This window comes from Formica exsecta, unplaced genomic scaffold (genome assembly GCF_003651465.1).
Source record: "Formica exsecta isolate Colony F162 unplaced genomic scaffold, ASM365146v1 scaffold47, whole genome shotgun sequence".
NCBI lineage: Eukaryota > Metazoa > Arthropoda > Insecta > Hymenoptera > Formicidae > Formica > Formica exsecta.
In genome coordinates, this window is record NW_021851936.1 from 73,116 (window position 1) to 96,486 (window position 23,371).

Sequence of the window (23,371 nt, forward strand, 5' to 3'; positions counted from 1 at the left end):
AATCGCACACTCATACATAGACCCTTGCGCCGCCGCGCCACGCCGCCGCCGCCGGTAAATTATCATGCGCCGATTCCGCCGCCGCCGATCTTGAAATTTTCGCCGAACGCCGCCGCCGCCGCCGCCGAAAATTAATGCGGCGCGCCGAAAAAGATGCTGTGATTGGCTGTATTCAGCAAAAGAAAACAGTTTAGTGAGCATTCAGTTCAGTGACTCTCTTTCGTGTTACGTGTTACTTTATTGGGTGCTTTCCATTTAGTAACTCAAGTCGACACAAGTCTAGTGAAATCATCATTTGTGCTTTCCATTTGAATTGTGTCGCTGTGTGTCAACAACTCAAGCTGACTTTTGCTAAGGGCCGCCGCACAAGCTTTTCCGTAATGCATTACATTACGTTAAGTACTGATTCTAAACTTAAACTTGTACGTAATCTTAAACTTCAGTCAACGCACAGAGAAAATCGTAATGTAACAAAAGCATACTACGTTACGATTTTGTTTGTGCGTTAACTGAAGTTTAAGATTACGTACGAATCTAAGTTTACAGTCAGTACTTAACGTAACGTAACGTGTTACGGAAAAGCTTGTGCGGTGGTCCTTAAGATGTGCCTTGAATTATATCACGGAATCTATGCGATAAATATTTTATCAGTCGATTATATTAATATATGTGTGTCTTATCAATATTATAAAAAATAATATATTTACGCATTTAGTGATGCCTTGTAAATATATGTCGCAAATAGATAACTACATAAAACATAAATTATACAAGCAGTACCTGCAACCGGACGTTGTGCTATCTGTCCGTTTTAAAATTTATATATTCCCGTTTTATTTCGTTCATAATATTTATTCTTCCTTATATATGTATATTTCTGATAATAACGTAGTATTAAGCTTAACATCATATTTGTTTAAAATGTAATTTATTTATTTTTTTATATAAAAAACAAAAAAAAAATAAATTGTACCGAAATAGAGATAGATTTCCGATAAAAATAAGATTTTTGACTAAAGCTAGAGATTTTTATCTAGGACGTTATAACGATTATATACGATGCCTTAACTAACTCTGCCAAAAATATGCATGTGTATTATGTCCAAATTTCTAAAAGAAGTTATCCAAAGCGCGCGTGTAATGTATTTTTTGTACGATAGATTTACATAAAAGAATTACCTATTTAATTAGCTATTTACCACAATAGCGCATATGTCTGAATTGTTACAGTATGAATACTGATTAGTTTCACGATAAATACGAAAAGACTGATTTTATAGATAGACTGATTTTATAGATTATCGATTATTTATTCCTATGCTTGTAATATATTTGATGAATAAAGCAGAAATATATATTAATATCATTTCAAAACATTCCCTTTTGTATATTTACACATAACATACATCATTATATTAATACTTATTTCATTAAAGAAAATAATAAAAGATTAATAGAATACGAACCGCAAATTTTTTGCGCGCTCAGCTACGTCCTATCGTTAGCACACTATGCGTTACTCCAAATAGAATAATTTCTTTCCAGTATGACGTCATCATTTATGGTGGTATAATGCTATTATTTATTCTTCTCTACCAATATCGCATCATAATGCAATGTGGTGGATAATAATTCGTAATAACTTTATGCTGATTTTCTGAAACAGATACGGAAGTGCGCATTTAATAAAGAAAAGAATGACAAGCAAAAAATGATGTAACAAAAAAAAAATTGCAGAACTTTCCAAATAAATAGAATTTCTTATTCTTTTTATGAGTTGTTTTAATGTCAATACAATATATATAGTTTAAATAAGTAAGATGTAAATACATGTAGCATATATATGAAATTCTACTTTCTGTTGAAGAAACGTAAGAACCGTATAAGAACGGTTACCATATAATTGTTGCCCACTTACAATATAATACCCCGCTGTGTTTCACTGAATAAGATAGGCGTCGAAAAATTTAGGGTCCGAAATTTTCCGCCTTTTTCTTAAAAGACTGAAAAACACGCGTCCCGCTGGGAGAAGCTATTAAATACATTCCTATGTGTCTCATGCTGAAATGAATTTCTTGCATAAAATCCTTATTTATGATTAAAAATTTATTTTACAATTTTACGTGGTTGTTTAACAATGATATGAAATCCTTAATTATTAGATAATAACGCATTTTTAATTCTTCTGCGATTCATTTATATTCATCTATATCTATGTAATAATCTCAATTGAAATAATAATCATGACAATAATCCTAATTCTGTTTATAATGTACAATCCTATAGGCAAATTGCAAGTGTATTATGATTAAAATCGATATCTTTTTTCGATTTTTCCGAAAATGAGACAATGGATAATGAGATAAAATGAAAAATTCTTTTCGCTTTCTCCACAGTTCTTCACAAAAGCGCTTCAAAGTGTTAGGCAGCTAAAACGGAGCATTTTTGACGCGAAAGGGAGCTAGACCGAACATACTGTAAAATCAATTATAACAGCAATAGAATATTAACAATTAAATGAGAAACTGGCAGATAAGAACCAAGGCGCGGGTGCGCAAAGTTATTTTTGTTAAATTTTATTAATAAATGCACATTAAAAATGTACGTTTCAGAGCGTTTTTTGGTCCATCCTTCCTTCAGCATGAATATAAATATATAAATATTACAGTGAAATTTTAAAATTTAACACAATACACAATATTTGTTGTTGAAGTCAAATTCCAAATTAAAATTAATAATCAGAAAGGAAAGCTCACTTAAAACCCGCGAGTCTGTACAAATTAGTGGACAACGTCCAAACACGATCATCACATATATATCCATCGGTGGTTTACAATATAATAAAAATAAAAAAAAAAAGATATTTGACTGTAACAACAAATATTATATATATATCAAATTTAAAAATTCCAATGTAATGTTTATATATTTATATCCATGCTGAAGATAGACCAAAAAACGGTCTAAAACGTACATTTTTAATGCACATTTGTTAATAAAATTTAACAATAAGTTCGCACACCAATACCTGCGCCTTGGCTCTTATCTGCCAGTTTTCCCACTTATATTGTAAAGTGTCAACCACGTGCATTTCAGCTGTGCATATATGCGCATGCGTACTGTTTATATATTTATATCCATGCTGAAGATGGACCAAAAAACGGTCTAAAACGTACATTTTTAATGCACACATTTGTTAATAAAATTTAACAATAAGTTCGCACACCAATACCTGCGCCTTGGCTCTTATCTGCCAGTTTTCCCACTTATATTGTAAAGTGTCAACCACGTGCATTTCAGCTGTGCATATATGCGCATGCGTACAAAAAAAGGAAAAGCATCAGGGCCTCAGCACAATAAAAGGTATAAAGAACAGGGAAAACACACTGAGGCCCTCAGTGTGTTGAACCTAGTCTGCGACGGTGGTTAGTCAGTCAGTGATGGCAGAGCCGGTGACCGTTGGTGATCTATAGTGATTCTTGCTAGTTCTCACAGTAAAATTATAAACCCAGGACAAGAAAGCAAAGTGAAGCAAAAGTGACTGAATTATCTCATTGCAAAGAAAAATAAGATACATAGAAAGCGCATACTGTTGCGTTCTAATAAGGAGTAAAACTAATTAATCCGTCTTGTAATACCGATCGTGAGCTGCGAGTACATTGATCTGGTGAGTAGTCATCATTCACGTTCGTATAATGATCGTATAATGATCGTCGTCGGCGATCCGCTGACGGAACTCATTACATTTTCCGGAATCTGAAATTTGCGTTTGCGATAACAACATAAGAATACCAACGCGCGCGATATATTCAGCATTTCGATATAAAAACGAAAAGCAAGTAATAAGCAAGTGTAGAGATTAATGGCCAATTATAATGGCCAAGGCCACTCTTCAACCAAATTCCGTTTAATTTAATCGTTGATTAACTTATGGCTAAAAGCAAAATTTTAGAGTTTGTATTATATTATATACGAAAATATTTATTATATGTATAATAAATATATTGTTCATAATTTTCATATTGATTGCGCTTAAGTTAATCAACGATTAAATTAATCGGAATTTGGTTGAAGTGGCTCTAAAACCGTGATTCCCAGCTATTTAATCAATTCAATTCTCATTATCAGTTATATTCATTTTTTTCAATCATGTTGGAAACATTTAACAAATAAAATATAATATTTGGATAAAATAAAAAAAGAAAGTTGACAAAGAGTAGAAGGAGGGCTTACTTAAAGCGTAGGTCATTTGTAGTAGAATAATTTATGACTACGAATAAACATGACTGTTTGTGTGGTGTCACGTATCGCCTATTTCCTATCTCTTTTTCTCACATTTTATCTTACACAAAACGTCAAAGGAATGTTTGAAAATTTTGCCTGTTCTATTCATCTATTCTTTTTCTGCTATCTATCTATTCGGTAATTCTTAAAGGTTTTCGAGACAAAAGGCATTGATTTGTAAGGTTCACTTTCTACTTTCACTTTCCTTTTTGCAGTTTTCTTTTAGTTTCAATTTTCAGATCCCAACATTTTATGTTTTACAACGAAACCGACATGTGTATTGCATGCCGTGCATATATATATATATATTTGTATGTAAGTTATAGAAAAAGATAACTAGGTAATTTTACTCTGTCAAGAAACTAAATGAAATTATAATCCAATTGAGAGATCTATACTGCAGATTAATTAAGTAAAAGACAAATATATCCTATTTTATTTGTCTTTTATTCGATAGGTTTGCGTAAATTTCTCGATTAGATTACGATTTCATTCAATTTCTTAAGCAAGAAAAGATTACCAACTATTATTTTTCTATGATTTTTAACATACACGCACATATATACAGCCACGAATACTACGACATGCATTAAATGTGCATATATATTTGATTGAAAACCCGATATCTTCCGATTCGAAATTTATTACTTTGCACAACAGTTTTTCTTTTTCATGAAACAGTTTCTTTCTCAATAAAAATAATTGTTTTATATACAACAGTTCTTTATTAAAATGATAAAATATCACTATTTTATGCAACATTCATTGTCAGAGTAATTCTGTTTTTTGTACAAATTATTTTTCGAATTAAAATATTATTTCTATTATTTTTATTTTTATTAAAATCACGTTATTTCATAGAAAAGTTTCAGATAGCACATGTTTCTAAAAGACGTCTCAAAAGCGACTTAAAGACATCTTTTATCGTTCTTTAGATCTTTAAGATATCTTTTGGCCTTTTTGTTTGGGATATTACAACAAGCACACTACTTTCTTTTTCTTTCTGAGTTTTTTTTACTTTTCTTTGAAAAGATTTTGACTCGAAAGCCTTTAAAATGATTGCAACGGCAAAAAAAATAGGTAAACGAGACAGATAATATTTTTCTTTATTTTTCGATAAGTCGCTAATCGCAACTTCTAAAAGATTTCTGTTGGATTAGCATGTTAATTGCGCGATTAGTACGAGCACTGCTCACTTATTATTGTTGGTTTGATGTAAAATGTAAATGAAAATTAAAATTGTTAATAAGTTATTATTTAATGAAATTTATGAATCTAATACTGTATCCTTTTTCTTTGTTAGTTTCGAGGTGAAGGAATATCTATATAAATATATTAGAAAAATGATTGAAAAAATCGCAGAGCTTACCACCACCAACATCAATCACCCACTATCATATGTATCAACGAACCCATTCGTCATATATCGCAAGGTGATCGACACATTAAATAATATTGATTATCGATTTGAATCTACCCGTTTAAAAAGCTTCAAAAACTGGCCGCACATATGGACAAAATCGACACAGTTTGCGGCGGCTGGATTTTATTACACTGGAGAAAGCGATACTGTAAAATGTTTCGAATGTGATATAGAAATACATACATGGCTATTGCAGCACGACCCGATGCTTGAACATATACGGTGGTCTAAAACATGCAGTTTCGTTCGTAATTACCGATGTGGTAATGTACCAATCGGTGCAGAGTCCGATAAGATTTCATCCTTTATGCGTGAAGAATATGATACGTGTGAATTTTGTGAGGCCAATATGATGATATCCCTGCAATTAGAAAAAAATATCTTTGAAAATATAAATGCAAAAAAAACTGAGAAAATTAGCTCAAATCTTAGTGCGATAATACCGAAATATCCCGAATATGCCAGCTATGATGCCAGATTGCGTACATATGAAATGTCGCCTAAAATATTGTCACAAACTAAAGAGGAATTTGCAGCCGCTGGTTTATTCTACGCAGGAAATGATGATCAAACATTGTGCTATCATTGCGGAGGAGAATTGAAATTTTGGAAGCTAGAAGATGATCCTTGGGAGCATCATGCCAAATGGTTTAATCATTGTCCTTACTTGCATATGGTCAAAGGAACGGATTATATAAACAGGGTCATTAAGAAAATATATTCCGAACCGGTAAATATTTAATAAAATATGGTTTTCATTTATGCAATATATATAATTCGAATTGCGCAATTTGTGTAACTTTGTTTCTATAGGAGAAAATGTGCTACAATATATTAAACATAATAACATGTTAATTTTGAATTGTTTTTCAGGATACCAGGAACATATGGGAACCATCAATCGAGCAAGATGCAAAATTTCCTCCTAGTGAGCTCTCTCCTCACGAAGGTTTTCAGGACTTGACCAGTTTTAAATCAATCTATGGAACGGTGCCATTTTCTACATACATTATTGGAACGAAACTATCTGAACCGGTAAATATTTAATAAAATATGTTTTTCATTTATGCAATATATACAATTCGAGTTGCGCAATTTATATAACTTTGTTTCTATACAAGAATGTGCTACAATACATTAAACATAATAACATGTTAATTTTGTATTATTTTTCAGGATATCACGGAACCACCAATCGCGCAAGATGCAGAATGTCCTTTTAATGACCTCTTTGCTCACGAAAGCTTTCAGGACTTGATTAGTTTTGAAGATGAATTAATCAACGAAGGGGTGCCTACATACATTACACCGAAACTATCTGAACCGGTAAATATTTAATAAAATATATTTTTCATTTATGCAATGTATATAATTCAAGTTGCGCAATTTGTGTAATCTTGTTTCTATAGAAGAAAAAATACTGCCATACATTAAACATAATAACATGTTAATTTTGAATTGTTTTTCAGGATATCACGGAACCACCAATCGCACAAGAATTGAAAGATGCTTTTGATGACCCCTTAGCTCACGAAAACTTTCAGGACTTGACCAGCTCTGAAAACGAATCAACCGGATGGGTGCCATTATCTACACATATTAAAATTGAACTATCTGAACCGGTAAATATTTAATAAAATATATTTTTCATTTATGCAATGTATATAATTCAAGTTGCGCAATTTGTGTAATCTTGTTTCTATAGAAGAAAAAATACTGCCATACATTAAACATAATAACATGTTAATTTTGAATTGTTTTTCAGGATATCACGGAACCACCAATCGCACAAGAATTGAAAGATGCTTTTGATGACCCCTTAGCTCACGAAAACTTTCAGGACTTGACCAGCTCTGAAAACGAATCAACCGGATGGGTGCCATTATCTACACATATTAAAATTGAACTATCTGAACCGGTAAATATTTAATAAAATATATTTTTCATTTATGCAATGTATATAATTCAAGTTGCGCAATTTGTGTAATCTTGTTTCTATAGAAGAAAAAATACTGCCATACATTAAACATAATAACATGTTAATTTTGAATTGTTTTTCAGGATATCACGGAACCACCAATCGCACAAGAATTGAAAGATGCTTTTGATGACCCCTTAGCTCACGAAAACTTTCAGGACTTGACCAGCTCTGAAAACGAATCAACCGGATGGGTGCCATTATCTACACATATTAAAATTGAACTATCTGAACCGGTAAATATTTAATAAAATATATTTTTCATTTATGCAATGTATATAATTCAAGTTGCGCAATTTGTGTAATCTTGTTTCTATAGAAGAAAAAATACTGCCATACATTAAACATAATAACATGTTAATTTTGAATTGTTTTTCAGGATATCACGGAACCACCAATCGCACAAGAATTGAAAGATGCTTTTGATGACCCCTTAGCTCACGAAAACTTTCAGGACTTGACCAGCTCTGAAAACGAATCAACCGGATGGGTGCCATTATCTACACATATTAAAATTGAACTATCTGAACCGGTAAATATTTAATAAAATATATTTTTCATTTATGCAATGTATATAATTCAAGTTGCGCAATTTGTGTAATCTTGTTTCTATAGAAGAAAAAATACTGCCATACATTAAACATAATAACATGTTAATTTTGAATTGTTTTTCAGGATATCACGGAACCACCAATCGCACAAGAATTGAAAGATGCTTTTGATGACCCCTTAGCTCACGAAAACTTTCAGGACTTGACCAGCTCTGAAAACGAATCAACCGGATGGGTGCCATTATCTACACATATTAAAATTGAACTATCTGAACCGGTAAATATTTAATAAAATATATTTTTCATTTATGCAATGTATATAATTCAAGTTGCGCAATTTGTGTAATCTTGTTTCTATAGAAGAAAAAATACTGCCATACATTAAACATAATAACATGTTAATTTTGAATTGTTTTTCAGGATATCACGGAACCACCAATCGCACAAGAATTGAAAGATGCTTTTGATGACCCCTTAGCTCACGAAAACTTTCAGGACTTGACCAGCTCTGAAAACGAATCAACCGGATGGGTGCCATTATCTACACATATTAAAATTGAACTATCTGAACCGGTAAATATTTAATAAAATATATTTTTCATTTATGCAATGTATATAATTCAAGTTGCGCAATTTGTGTAATCTTGTTTCTATAGAAGAAAAAATACTGCCATACATTAAACATAATAACATGTTAATTTTGAATTGTTTTTCAGGATATCACGGAACCACCAATCGCACAAGAATTGAAAGATGCTTTTGATGACCCCTTAGCTCACGAAAACTTTCAGGACTTGACCAGCTCTGAAAACGAATCAACCGGATGGGTGCCATTATCTACACATATTAAAATTGAACTATCTGAACCGGTAAATATTTAATAAAATGTTTTTCATTTATGCAATATATATAATTCGAGTTGCGCAATTTATGTAATCTTGTTTCTATAGAAGAATGTGCTACAATATATTAAACATAATAACATATTAATTTTGAATTGTTTTTCAGGATACCAGGAACATATTGGAACCATCAATCGAGCAAGATGCAAAATGTCCTCTTAGTAAGCTCTTTGCTCACGAATGTTATCAGGACTTGCCCAGTTTTAAATCAATCTACGGAACGGTGCCATTTTCTACATACGTTGTTGGAATGAAACTATCTGAACCGGTAAATATTTAATAAAATATGTCTTTCATTTATGCAATATACATAATTCGAGTTGTGCAATTTATGTAATCTCGTTTCTATAAAAGAATGTGCTACAATACATTAAACATATAATAACATGTTAATTTTGAATTGTTTTTCAGGATATCACGGAACTATCAATCGCGCAAGAACTGGAAGATGTTTGTGATGATCTCTTAGATCACAAAAGCTCTCAGGATTTGATCAGTTTTGAAGATGAATCAACCGACGACAAATAGGTGCCATTATCTTACATACATTAGAACGGAACAAATTAGAAACGAAATGGGCTTGCAATGAAAACTTACTACGAATGGCATATCGCTTTATACCACATGAGTACTCTTCGGTACACTTCAAAGTGTAAAAGGAACATGAGAATATGCACACGGTATCATCATTAACTATATTAGTATATAATTCATCGCTCATATCCATGTAATAAATTATCTGTATGAGTTCTATTATAGTATGGGTTATGCATTATCATAGAAGATTATCGGCAGCTAATATTTGAAGAAAAATGACATAATTTATGTTAATTCAATTTTAATACGTATATATATTGATCTACAGGTTTTATAGTATGTAATGTTGATAGCTATTCTTTTGTTAAGGAATGAAGCTTTAATTGTCTAGAAGTTTAGATTGATAGAAAGAATCAATAGTGATCATTAGAATAATAGAATATGATTGTTTCTATATTTTTTATATTTGAATATATATGAATAATATAATCAATATTGCAAATATTATCATTAATTAAATGAAACACATGTGCCATATCATAGATCTGACTATAATTGCAATGGGACATTGCTATATGTTTGATAGTTTCGATATTATATGTCCGATATACAATATACAATGTTAGCTAAAAAAAACGAAGTGTAGCAGAGTAAAACATCGCACCATTTTAAATAAATACGAGCGACACAAAAGTCTAATCATTAGTATGTAATTATAAGCACATATATATAGACATAAATCTCAGGTACCTGCAGAAAATATCGAATTTGTGATCTCAGACGTAAAGATAAGAATAGAGAGTTTTTCAATATAATCTGTATGCTAGGAGAAGAGAAAGAGAGAGAAAAGCTAAACCTTAAATGTTTGGCGCGTGAATACTCATATAAATATATGTATGTTGAGTATTTTGTGCAATAACGGTTAAACATTTCGATGAACATGTGTGTATGTAAGTTATATATATTTGTTTCAAAATATATGTAATTAATGCAATAAATATGTGTAATGGCGATATTTTAGAATATATAGGTATACAAGTTACAAACTTTAATAATTTTGTACAATGATATATTAAAATATAAACTTTTTATGATGATATAATAAAACGTTATCTCAACAATATTTTGCCTATCTTATCTTTTTATAAAGAATCGACTCATAAAAATTTTCAATCGATAATCATTTTCTCATATTTAGTAAGATTAGGATCTATTTGATGTTACGAATATTTCGCTTGATCGATCACAAACAAGACAAAAAAATCTCTCTATCCCTTTTTTTAATCAATCAATCAAAGAATCCTAAGTATTTGCAATGTTATTTAAAATGTAGCTCATCTAGTTTATTATGCATCGTATATACTAGATTGTCACAAAAGTTAATAGTGTTTAATCTTTTTATTTAAATATTTTCGAGATATTCTCTTGAACAATTATCTCGAAGCATACATTTAAAATAACAATTTTCAAAAAAATCAAGATTAAAAATCTCTTTCTTTCTTTCTTTTTTTCATCTTAAATTTGTTAAAATTTTCGTTTAATTCTTTTATCAGATCTATTTATTACAAGAGAGCATGCTTATCTTATTATATTCATCACAAGTAAAATAAAAAAGGTTTATCAAATAGATAAATTATTGATAACGTCATATCATTAATAATATACTATATCCATAATTGATTTAAAAAATGCGCTATGTGAAATCTTGTTTCAAAAAAGTTTTCACAGAAAACATCCGTGAAATTATATATAAAAAGAAACATTCCGATAGAGTGGCATGTTCTTACATATAATCTCGCTGCATTTGAAACATTGTTAGGAAAGGAAGGCGCCGGAATATCCAAAAACCTTGGCGCGCCAAGCCCTTTTTTTTCTTTCTCAGAGGGCAGAAAAATGCACCCTTTTGATCCTGGAGCCCTTAACTGCAACATTCCTTTCCTATAGAATTCCTCGTCTCGTATTGTATTGTATACGCATTCGTGCGGTGCATAGGCGCCTTCATTCATGTCTGCAAATGAACTTTAGCTTTAGGACTTTAGGACTTGTGAGTAATTTCAACTTGTGAGTAGTTTCATGAATTAAACTCTTTAATCTAATAATTGCAACTCTTTCTGCAATTCAAAAACATATTTGTTTGCAATAACAATCTCACAATGACGTCCATTGTATTATAAGCAATTAACGCATTAGGATTAAAATCGATTGTCGATTTTTCTCGGAAGCAAGACAATGGATAATAAAATAATAATGAATCACAAGCAATGGGCGCAATAACGATTCTATAAACTTTTCAGAACAGTTTTTCTTATATATACTATACGTACCGAACAACTATTTTGTATACGAATTTAATATAAATTTTTTTTATTAAACCAAATAAGAAATGTATTATATAATAATTTTACATATACACGAATTCTCTTCTGACGATGAAGTAGATTTAAAAACCAAATATTGGATTTACAAACTCTTTCTGCTCTAATTTTTCTATTAATATATAAGAATATATTAATAAAAAAATTTGAACCAATAATCTATTATCATATCAATTATTATAGTATTTAATTTATTATTTTATTAAAAAAGTATTATAATATATTTTGATTACTAAAAACAAAAATGAATTTTGTGATATATAGAATTTAGATTCTCCAGTTTATTACGCTTACAAAAGATTGTTGCCGTGCAGAATAATTTATGTATGACGAAAAAGATTGCGGGAAGAACGTTTTCCGAGAATTCGTGATCATTTGTCATCGCGTGTTATTTAAATGCTTACAATCTTAGTCGTGTATATATATATATATATATATATATATATATATATATAATACTCGAAATGACAAGATAAATTTCGGGAACGTATAATCATATCGTTTGATTGCGCGCAAATTGAATGATAAGATAGGCACGATATACTTTTAACCATTATTCTCGCGAAACGTGTAACCGATCGATATTGCGCCTAAAAACGGGAATTGTTTAAACATTACTCAAGTTTCTCCGAAAGGGCAAGCATTGCGCGCATATTTTTGAAACACGATCGGATTCCCAGACGACACGCATGCCGAAATTTAATGTAACAGTGGACCACCCTGTGGGAACGCACAACATTTTTTCACGTGGGTAGTTCATATAAATTTTTTTTTATTAAACCAAATAAGAAATGTATTATATAATAATTTTACATATACACGAATTCTCTTCTGACGATGAAGTAGATTTAAAAACCAAATATTGGATTTACAAACTCTTTCTGCTCTAATTTTTCTATTAATATATAAGAATATATTAATAAAAAAATTTGAACCAATAATCTATTATCATATCAATTATTATAGTATTTAATTTATTATTTTATTAAAAAAGTATTATAATATATTTTGATTACTAAAAACAAAAATGAATTTTGTGATATATAGAATTTAGATTCTCCAGTTTATTACGCTTACAAAAGATTGTTGCCGTGCAGAATAATTTATGTATGACGAAAAAGATTGCGGGAAGAACGTTTTCCGAGAATTCGTGATCATTTGTCATCGCGTGTTATTTAAATGCTTACAATCTTAGTCGTGTATATATATATATATATATATATATATATATAATACTCGAAATGACAAGATAAATTTCGGGAACGTATAATCATATCGTTTGATTGCGCGCAAATTGAATGATAAGATAGGCACGATATACTTTTAACCATTATTCTCGCGAAACGTGTAACCGATCGATATTGCGCCTAAAAACGGGAATTGTTTAAACATTACTCAAGTTTCTCCGAAAGGGCAAGCATTGCGCGCATATTTTTGAAACACGATCGGATTCCCAGACGACACGCATGCCGAAATTTAATGTAACAGTGGACCACCCTGTGGGAACGCACAACATTTTTTCACGTGGGTAGTTCCAAGAAAATTTTTTTTCTATCGGCTCATCTGTTTCGTCTCGAAGTCTCACCGAGGGATATCTTACGGCTGATTCATTTCCGTAGGAAGCACGGCTTAAGAGAATGGACCCGCACCCCGCACCGTAACGGTCAACGGTCAACGGTCAACGAACGACGAGGGTGTGCTGGATAAAATTGTCGATCTTGAGGGCGAGAGAATTCGGGAGGCTCCACGGCCTCGGTTCTTATTGTTAGGCGTATTCGGCGAACAAAGACGACCGCGTTATCGTGACGCTGCGCGGAATTTTTCAACGGCAGGCTCGAGTATCGCGTTACGAGTGAGATCAGCGACGGCGGAGGCGACCTTTCTCTCCACGGCCTTCCCTTCTCGCCGCCATTGCGGCACCGCCACACATGCTATATACATACGTATAGCTCAACGCGCAGCTACTGTCAGTGCCGTATGAATCAGCGTCGATCTAGGTGGGCCGGGAAGCAAGGGCTCGCTCTCCTCTTTCTATCGTCGAATTTCAAGATTTTCCTCAATTAGGTCTTTTCTGTGGAATTTTGATAAAATTGTCAATCTTGTTGTTTTCATTTGACACGTGAAAGCAAAGATTAGATTAGGAATGAGATTGTAGAGTTAGAAATTCCATTGTAGGCAATGATGTCTTTGTTGAAATTAATTGCTGTTTAATTAGCAATAGCTCTTTTATCTATACATTTCCCTTCTATCTTTTATCTTTTACTTTCAAGAAACCGGACTTTCAAGAAACCGTTTCTGCAAGCGAGACACTATACACACGTGTCTCATTGTACGTTATTTATACAATGGATCAATTCTGAGCGTAAAACCATAAAAGATTCATTAACGCGGTCTGCTTTTAGGACCTAATATTTATTTAGGATATGAATTACGTTGCAAAAGTCAGAATTCTAAGAATAAAAACCTGCAAATTCCTCTCATAGAATTTAAGAGAACCAGTGATATCGATTAACATGATAAAAGAATGTTTATCACACAAATTTCGTAAGAATGATAAATAAACTGTAGAAAAAAACAATTCTGCGGAAATGCGGGGGACGGGAAATGGTCTTGGATTTCGCTTTCAGCGTCGCATTGTGAGCTTACGTCATGTTGTAAGAAATCTGGTGGGGAGATGGTAGATTACGAAGCCTCGACGAGAACTCGTTAAAGTATATTCGAAGTCCCACGTCCCACACAGCGAGTCTTATTCTCTTGACGGGCTTTTGAGGAACGGGGATCGCGAGTCGCCGGAGCCGTTATTGACGTATCATACTATACTCTCGTGCCAACTGTGCAAACGGTCGCTATAGTATACGTATCGCTTTGTCGTGTTCCCCGCGAGCAGCTGCGAGCACACACATCGAGCTCAAGCTTACGTATCGTCGCGCCGTGTATTATTCGTCTTTTCCGGTTCCACATCGCGAGATTCGTGCTACGCGTCGTCCAGATTCGCGCGACATAGACTGCGTTTCGTGCAGTTTATCCGAGACGACCGTTCGATACGACGTGACGGCAAAAATATATCTGTGTCCGCGCGATATATCCGCGAAACGGGACGTAACAATAAGGGGAAAGAGAGATCGGTCGTGCCGAAGGACAAAGCCGTGGCGATTCGCAGCAGTCAAGCCAATTCGGTTTTCGGGTACGTTTTTCTCTTCCTTAATCATTACACTCGCACGTATCGCATTCTTTCGACAAGTCCAAAGGCAATTTAGAAAGTATTCCATGCGTTCCTTCCTTTCTCACGCCAAGCTAAATGTCCTTTTTTTTCACTACTCGTCTGGAAACTCACTTGCGTTTATGTAAGAAGTAGGGCACACCCAGTGCGAATACGTGCTAAAATATTGAAGTGGCATATAAGTGCGACGATAAGGGCGATTGACCGCGATATCACTTACTGATAGAGTTTTGAGATTTGATCGGCATCTGTTTACTACACGCCTTCCCCTCTCCCCACCCCTCCTGTTTTATCGGCATCCTTTTATGTACGATGGCGTCTCTTCTTATCTCATGTTATTGGGTGGGTCCATATTTGTTGAAGATTTGAGAGCAAGCGGGAAGAGAGCAAATAATCTGTAAAAAAGACAATAAGAATTAGAAAATATTTAAATAGAATTATCAGATTAGGTGTAAAGATATGGTATTTTTATTTTGATGTCCTTTACGCAAATCTAATTTAAAAACGAACTATTTCAATCCTTTTCGGGTCCTCCCTCTTTTTTTTTTAATCAATAGAATTTACACGTACCGATAATAAAAAGACTAAACGTCAAGATATAACTCTGATTTTTAACACGAATTTTTAATATATTTTAATTTATTCGAATAATTCATTGAATGAACATGACTGGCGCCTATCACGTGCCATCTATTTCCTATCCTCTCTTTTCTTGCCTTCTTTTTCATTCATCATTTTTACAAAATTTTCCTCATTCTATTCGCCTATTCGGTTCTTTTTTCTTTTCGGCCTTTCAAAGGTTTTCGAGTCAAAAGATATTGACCCTATAGGCTTTGCTACTAACCGATGTGTTGTCTATTACGTTTACTGCAAGCTGTGACTTTGTGTTTAATTCTTGGAAACTACTAAGCGGACTTCTTAATTGTACTACAATTTCTTATTTGTGTTTAATTCTTGGAAACTACTAGGCGGACTTCTTAATTGTACTACAATTTCTTATTCTATTTTCTGGGCAAGGTAAGATAACGATTTATCTAGTCATCATCTTTCTCGTGACTTTCGATAAGTCGTTAATCATTCTGTACAAGGAATTTACAACAACAAATAGTAATCATTTTTTTCTATATATCATATGAGCAGAATCCACAAACGGTGTATTATATCATCAGTTGAATGAATGGTTTAGATAAAATTACGATCTCTAATTCAAATCCATAAAGATTAAAAATAAATGTAAATTATGAACTTAATTTAATATTTAATTGTTCATAATTATATTCGAGTATAGAAAAACATAAAATTGATCAAATTATTACCGAAATTATAATCGACGTTGGTAGAATCAGTCCACAACTTTTTGATTGTACGCGTGATGTTTCCATCGTTGCCAGCTTTTACGGCCCGGATGAAACAGATGCAGTCTTCAAAGAAAAAGTTCTGCGCTGATGTCATTTTGTATAAATCTCTGGATGATAAATAAGCGTGCACTTTGGCCGCTTCAATGCGTCATTTTTGTAATATAGATATGTATTACAAAATTCTCGAAACAAGCGCTTTGTAAATATCTTTGTATCTTTGAACAGTAAATCCAAAGTTGACCTGCAACAACAAATATAGTCAATATTAGTTTCATTAACAAAAACGACGGGACACCAACGCGCTTGTCAAATTACAAGCAATCGAGAATAAAGAGATTCCAAGGCTAAAAAAATTGAGCAATAAAATCAAGTTTTTAATTATTCTACATATCGCGTCGATTTTCGAGTATGCCTCTGAGAGGACGCCTCTGAGAATGTCAAGAAAGGAGAAAGAGACACGGCATTTCTCCTAAAACGGAAATATGTATCATGGGTGATGATAAAGAATAAATTGTTACAGTCAGCTTGTACAGCGGATGATTCGGTTTCTGATACACGGTATCGTCATGATTGAAGCGTTACCTTTCACAAGAGTAGAAATTCTTAGCCCTTCTCTCTTCCCGGCTTCTCAGGAATTGCGGTGATTGTTAAATGCATTGCCGTAGCGTTATTCTACGGAATAGCGTGGAATAATGCTCTCTCGCTGATGTAAAACATTTTATGATAGCGCTAAAACGCGAAATCATACTTATTTCAAACCCGCGAGTATCATCATTGATCTTTCTGCAAATAAAAATTTATCAATAATACAAATATTTAAAAATTTCATGGTATTATTTCGACTTTTTAATCATTCCTTCTTAAAATTGATATTTCCGAAGGTATATAGTACCATTTTAAATCTCGCGGCATACCTTCCGGAACATTTATCATTCATTGAAAAATTCGAGAAAATCCTATCAAATTCTTCGGCTTTTCTCAAGCGTCGGGACGGGGCGTCGCGTTGTTAGTCAGCCGCTCCTAATGTCTGCATTCTCCCTGGAACGCCGGGGCCGGGAGTAATGTAATAAGATGAACAGAAATAGAAGTCGTGCGCGTGGTAGTGGTAGGGGCAAAACCTCGCCATGATTCCAGAGTTGCCTATAGGCGCTCTTTGGTGCTGGTTTCCAGCCATCGGTTTGATGGTGTGTTGGTGGTGGTGGTGGTCACATTCTTCTTCACCAGGCATGAAGCAAAGTTTCTTTCGCTCTTTTCTCCCGCGTCTCCTCCGTCTATTTCTCTGCAGAGCCACGCGTAAGTTATTCTCAACCGGTCCGCTTTACTTTAATATACTTAATTATACTTAATTATACTTAATTTACTTTAATATATATGTGTAAAATGATTCCTTTTTAATAAGAAGGACAAAAGATAGGTGAATCCTACTTGTGGCTCATCCGAGTGCATAGTGCATAGTGTAGACAGACAAAAATCATACTGAAGTTAGCTAATTAGGATGAGCCACAAGTAGGATCGTTCTCCGGTCTAGAAAGGGCATAACATTGAAAATGAGCATTAAACGGTAATTATGAAAAGGTATCTTAATTGTCTTCGTATGGTAAGAAAAATGTACAGACGCTGTTCATGAAGATGGCTTTAAAATCCTTCCCGCGTCATCCATCATCTCTATATGTAAAGTTCTGTGTCCACGTTGCTACAACTCTGACAAAATTCTCCGAGATTGTGTTCGAAAATCTACCGATAGAATAGCAAAGATTTCTTTGTCCTGATTGGTCAAATAAACATTTGTCCGAGTTCGTGGACATAAGGCTGCAGAGTCGATCAGATGATCGTTTTGAAAATGAAAAAAAAAAAAAGGACAAATAAACCCGATGCAATAAAGCTCACATTTAAAATTCATTTTTTGTTACATTCATCAACGCAATTATTTCCAAAGATTTTGGTAATTTTTTTTCGTTATTTAGAGAGTATTTAAAATAAACATGTAATAACACATTATCTTATACACAGGTGTATAGATTTCCGAAAAATTCAAAAAGTACATTTTTGTATAACATTTACTGATAATATATATAATATATAATAATCCACACAATTTTTATACTAATAAAACGAAATAAATAAATAAATTTTTTGAGCAATTTAATATTTGTTAAAATATTGGTAATAATTCTTATAATTTTTCTTGCCATTGCAATTCATATCGGTCACATAAAAAGTATGTAGATGTAAAAGAATGAAAAGATTTGATTTCTTAATTAATTAATCAGTTAGTCTAGCTTTAATAGTATTTCTTTTGATATTTTACATTTTTTATTCCATGCTTCGCATAACAACATCTCTTATCGAAGTAAAATATTTGAGATAACTAAGTAGACCACATTTGTTATACATTAATTGTGATTTAGAGCTTATCACACATATATGTGGCTTGTGGCAATTTTATATGTGATAAAGAATCAAGGAAAATGGAAGTTGCATAACATTAAATAAAAATATACGTGTATTGCTTCCTTATATTGTTTGTGTTGAATGTAAATAGAAGCTAGAATTGTTAACAAATTATTATTTAATGAAATTTATAAATCTATTAATCTCTATCTTCTTTTTTCTTTGTAGATCCTCAGGCAAAAGAGCATCCTAACAAATATATAACAAAGATGACTGGATGCATCGAACAATATATTTTTCCTTCGAACCGTTTGCGATCAACACCATCTATAACATCCCACTTTATTGAGATAGCTGACGAAACCGACAACATTGATTATCGATTAGAGTCCGCACGGTTAGAAAGCTTCAAGAATTGGCCATGTGCATGGATGAAACCAGAAAAACTTGCAGCAGCTGGATTCTATTATATTGGCGATAAAGACAAGGTAAAATGCTTCGAGTGTCACGTAGAGATATGCCAGTGGCAACCAGATGACAGTCCAATGGTCGATCATCAGCGATGGTCCGGAAGATGTAGATTCGTTCGTAATGTCCCATGCGGCAATGTGCCGATCGGTGCGGATCCTAGCACGATTCCGGCGTCTGTGCCTAAAGGAATCGATGTATGCGGACCTTATGGTACGGTTTACATGCCTTATTCTGGTCCCGATAATGAAGATTTTAGCACAGAAAACGCCATGAAATTTAACATAGGAGGTCTTACCGCCACAAGACCGAAGCATCCTGAATATGCTAGTTACGATGCCAGATTATGTACATTTGAAACGTGGCCTAAAGCAATGTCACAAACTAAAGAAGAATTAGCAGCCGCTGGTTTTTTCTACACAGGAAATGGTGATCAAACATTGTGCTACCACTGTGGAGGAGGATTGAGAGATTGGGAGCCAGAAGATGATCCTTGGGAACAGCATGCCAAATGGTTTGACTACTGTTCGTACTTGCTTATGGTCAAAGGAAGGGATTATGTAAGCAAGTTTGTTGGAAGGACATATGCTAAACCGGTAAATATTTATAATAAAATCTACTTTTCATTCATGCAATAAATGTGAAATCGTGCAATTTGCATATTCTTAATATACATTTGTACCTGTAGAAGAACTTGAAACATTTACATTAAACATAATGTGACATGTTAAATTTGAATTCTTTTTCAGGATATTGTGAAACCATCCGCAAACATTGAACAAGATCAAACATCTGGTAAAGCTTACGACGAGTGTACTGCTAGTGGAAGTTCTCAGAACTCCACCAGTTCCGAAGATGCTAACAAAGAGAGTACAACATTCAGTACAGAGTCAAGCGAAGTCAGCGAAGAACAATCTATTGTCAAAGCGTCTTGTGATAAACCAGTTGACAAGGATGCAAGAATGTGTAAAATATGTTACAGTAGAGAATTACGAATGGTATTTATGCCATGTGGGCACTTACTAGCCTGTGCAGAGTGCGCAAAGAACATGAAAATATGTGGAGTATGTCGTAAACCTGTAAAGGTTACCGTACAGGCATACATTCCATAGTGTCTTTATCCATAGTGATAAATATCCCTGTAAGCTTTACTAACATTTTCTATTCATCGTCATTGAAGACTGATAAATTAACACTTGAAAGCAAAAATGACATGACTCATGTAGCATACCGGTCTGCAGGTACAAACTATACAGACAACGTTAAAATTCTCGTTAGTGGAATAAATCTGTACACTCATCTCGATCTAATGAAAAAAATATTCCGCACTGATATGATGATATTTTGTGATTGTTGTACAAGTAATAAGTGTTTCTATATTCGAATATATATGGATATGTAACTAGTAAGCATAAAAATTGTTAGTCAGTGTGCAAAACACATGTGACATATCACAGATTCTCATATTATAACTATTAAATAGCGCATGTACAGATCACTTTATTATCAAAAGTGGAAGATAGACTGTACCTGCAACGGGATGTTGCTATTTGAATGTTTTTGATTTTGTATTATGAAATATTTGCTGAAAAATGAAGGCAAAGTTATGCCGTTATATTCCGAGTATAAATAGCAACATAACATGAAGTCTAGTCATTAGTGTTATGTAATGATGAATATAATGAATATGCACATAGATGTAAACCAATTATTATTAATTATATTATGTGTAAAACTAATTATATAGATCTAGATCACTATTATCTACGGAAAAACGTTCAGTTCAAACTCTGTTCAAATGTTAAAGAAAGATTTGGGGGAAGTTTTCTTGTACAAAATTTCTCAATGCTAAAAGAAAGGCATTATCAGATGGATGATCAATATAAAGTCGAATTTAGTCAGCCACTTTTTCTTCAATTTCTATTCGTTGTATAATCTATAGAATATATTTTGTTATAGTTTCTACACACCCATATATATATTAATACAAACATTATTAGAGTCCGGTCATTGTTCATAAATGTAGAATATACATAACTTTGCGTTAAACATAATTAACTTAAGCATTCCAGGGTACTCCAGATTAATAAAATGAATTATATCATTGATAGTAAGTGAAATTGGCACAATTTTCAGTTTAAGCCTTTTTGTCACTGTGCAACGGAATGCAACGCAAGGTAGATTTTTTATGTAGAATAAAAATATGTAGAATCAAATATGATCGACAATTAGCATCCCACTGAAGAAAAATTACAATGCAAATACTTGTTGATGTAAACGTGAGTGATATAAACATTATTTTGTAGGTAGCGCATAAATAAATTTTTAATTTAACAAATTTAAGATTAGTACTGTTGATTAAGAGTAAGAAACATTGAAGTATCTTTAGCATATTTGATAAAACACATAAAATACCTCCTGATAATATTGGATATTTACAAAATGTGTTTTCTAAACATTTGTTGAAATCGATTATATTCAAAAGAGATTTAGTAATATTTCTCGAAATATATATATCGAGAAATATATATATGTACACATCAAACAAATGAAATTTCACTAGCGCAATATAGAAATTCTAAAATATTTAATATATATTTAATTTATCTGCAAATATTTTTTGTATATATTTAGTACACATTTTGAAATAAATTAGCATGTATTCACATAAAAGTATATAATTATTAAACATCAACAGAATAATAAAATTTGACAAAGCTGAAGTTAACAAAAACTATGTCAAAGATACAACTTCCATATTACAAAGAGAATTCTATGTTCATAGATACAATATTATGATTATTCTTATTGTTTTGCGAATAATTTTGGATAATGTATAGCAACGATTACATCTTGACAAACTAAAGTTATAGCATTCAGCACAGTGATCGCAACAAAATTTAGTGTAAAAGATCATACAATGCAGTGCATCATAGATAACTTTAGAATAAAATAATATAATAGCGGTATCCTTATTTCGCCACTATACAAGTTAACATATGGGAAGTTGGGATTAAGAATCGCGCGCGTTATATGTATGATAACCGTCTGTAGAGAGAAAATAGAGTTCTATTAATATTCTTTAAATAAGTCATTCTCTCAAATATAATATAATCCGTTTTTTCAGCACATATAAAACCAGAATTGTAGTATTTCCTCTTCGACAATAGGAAAAAATAAGAGACTAAATCTTGCATTTTTGTATTTCAACTATTGATATATAATCTTCCCATTATATTTTTTTAATATTATGTTCTCTTATCAAAGTTATTCTGTTTTATTAATGCATATAATTTACTTGTATACACGTACACACAAAATCTAGATTTAGAATACTTTCATATTTAATGCAAACTTTTTTCAGACATCTGTAATAGTAAAATGCAGTTGTAATATTTGTGTACCCTGGGCAAAATAACTTTGACATAAAATAATGCTGTACAAAAGGTAGCGATACATGTAATGTTTGCGATAATTATAATATGAAATAAAATTTTAGGTGTTTGTTATTTCTTTAACCCCACATCCCAGCGCATATGAAATCCTCTCGTTTCATATATACGATAAGAATACGTGATAAGAACGTGAGTTAATTGCGTCAATATATACGCGATATATCATTTAATAAATAAAGTAATCTTTTCCCTTGTAAAAATGTTTATGATGGATAAAGCACCTCTTCAGAATTACATGCTGATAAAGTAAATACGGCGATAAGAACATCCGGTCACCTTGACTAGTTCAAAGACTGTTTTTTTATTTTACATAGCGATAAGATGTAGCTTATACTGAATCACGTGTGATTTGTAAGCAACATCTCAAAATCGATTTTTGATATGATAAATCTAGTTGATTTATATATATATATATATATAAAGTAAATT

The 23,371-nt window shown here is 32.5% G+C and overlaps 2 protein-coding genes across 3 annotated transcripts; both read left to right on the forward strand.

Moving 5' to 3' along the window:
* The first annotated feature begins 5,627 nt into the window (after nt 1-5,627).
* On the forward strand, nt 5,628-10,741 carry LOC115241113 (E3 ubiquitin-protein ligase XIAP-like). Its single transcript, XM_029816674.1, has 6 exons — nt 5,628-6,437; nt 6,581-6,742; nt 6,884-7,033; nt 7,177-7,329; nt 9,245-9,406; nt 9,550-10,741. The coding sequence occupies exons 1-6, from the start codon at nt 5,628-5,630 to the stop codon at nt 9,664-9,666; spliced, it is 1,554 nt and encodes a 517-aa protein (XP_029672534.1). The 3' UTR covers nt 9,667-10,741.
* A 3,997-nt stretch (nt 10,742-14,738) lies between these two features.
* Nucleotides 14,739-22,981, forward strand: LOC115241160 (E3 ubiquitin-protein ligase XIAP-like). 2 transcript variants are annotated; one of them, XM_029816776.1, is made up of 3 exons: nt 14,739-15,234; nt 19,248-20,083; nt 20,237-22,981. In XM_029816776.1, exons 2-3 carry the CDS (start codon nt 19,289-19,291, stop codon nt 20,597-20,599), a joined length of 1,158 nt encoding a protein of 385 aa, XP_029672636.1. In that variant the 5' UTR covers nt 14,739-15,234; nt 19,248-19,288; the 3' UTR covers nt 20,600-22,981. The 2 variants fall into 2 exon arrangements, with proteins under 2 accessions (XP_029672636.1, XP_029672635.1); XM_029816775.1 differs by lacking the exon at nt 14,739-15,234 and adding an exon at nt 17,498-17,921.
* The last annotated feature ends 390 nt before the right edge of the window (nt 22,982-23,371 follow it).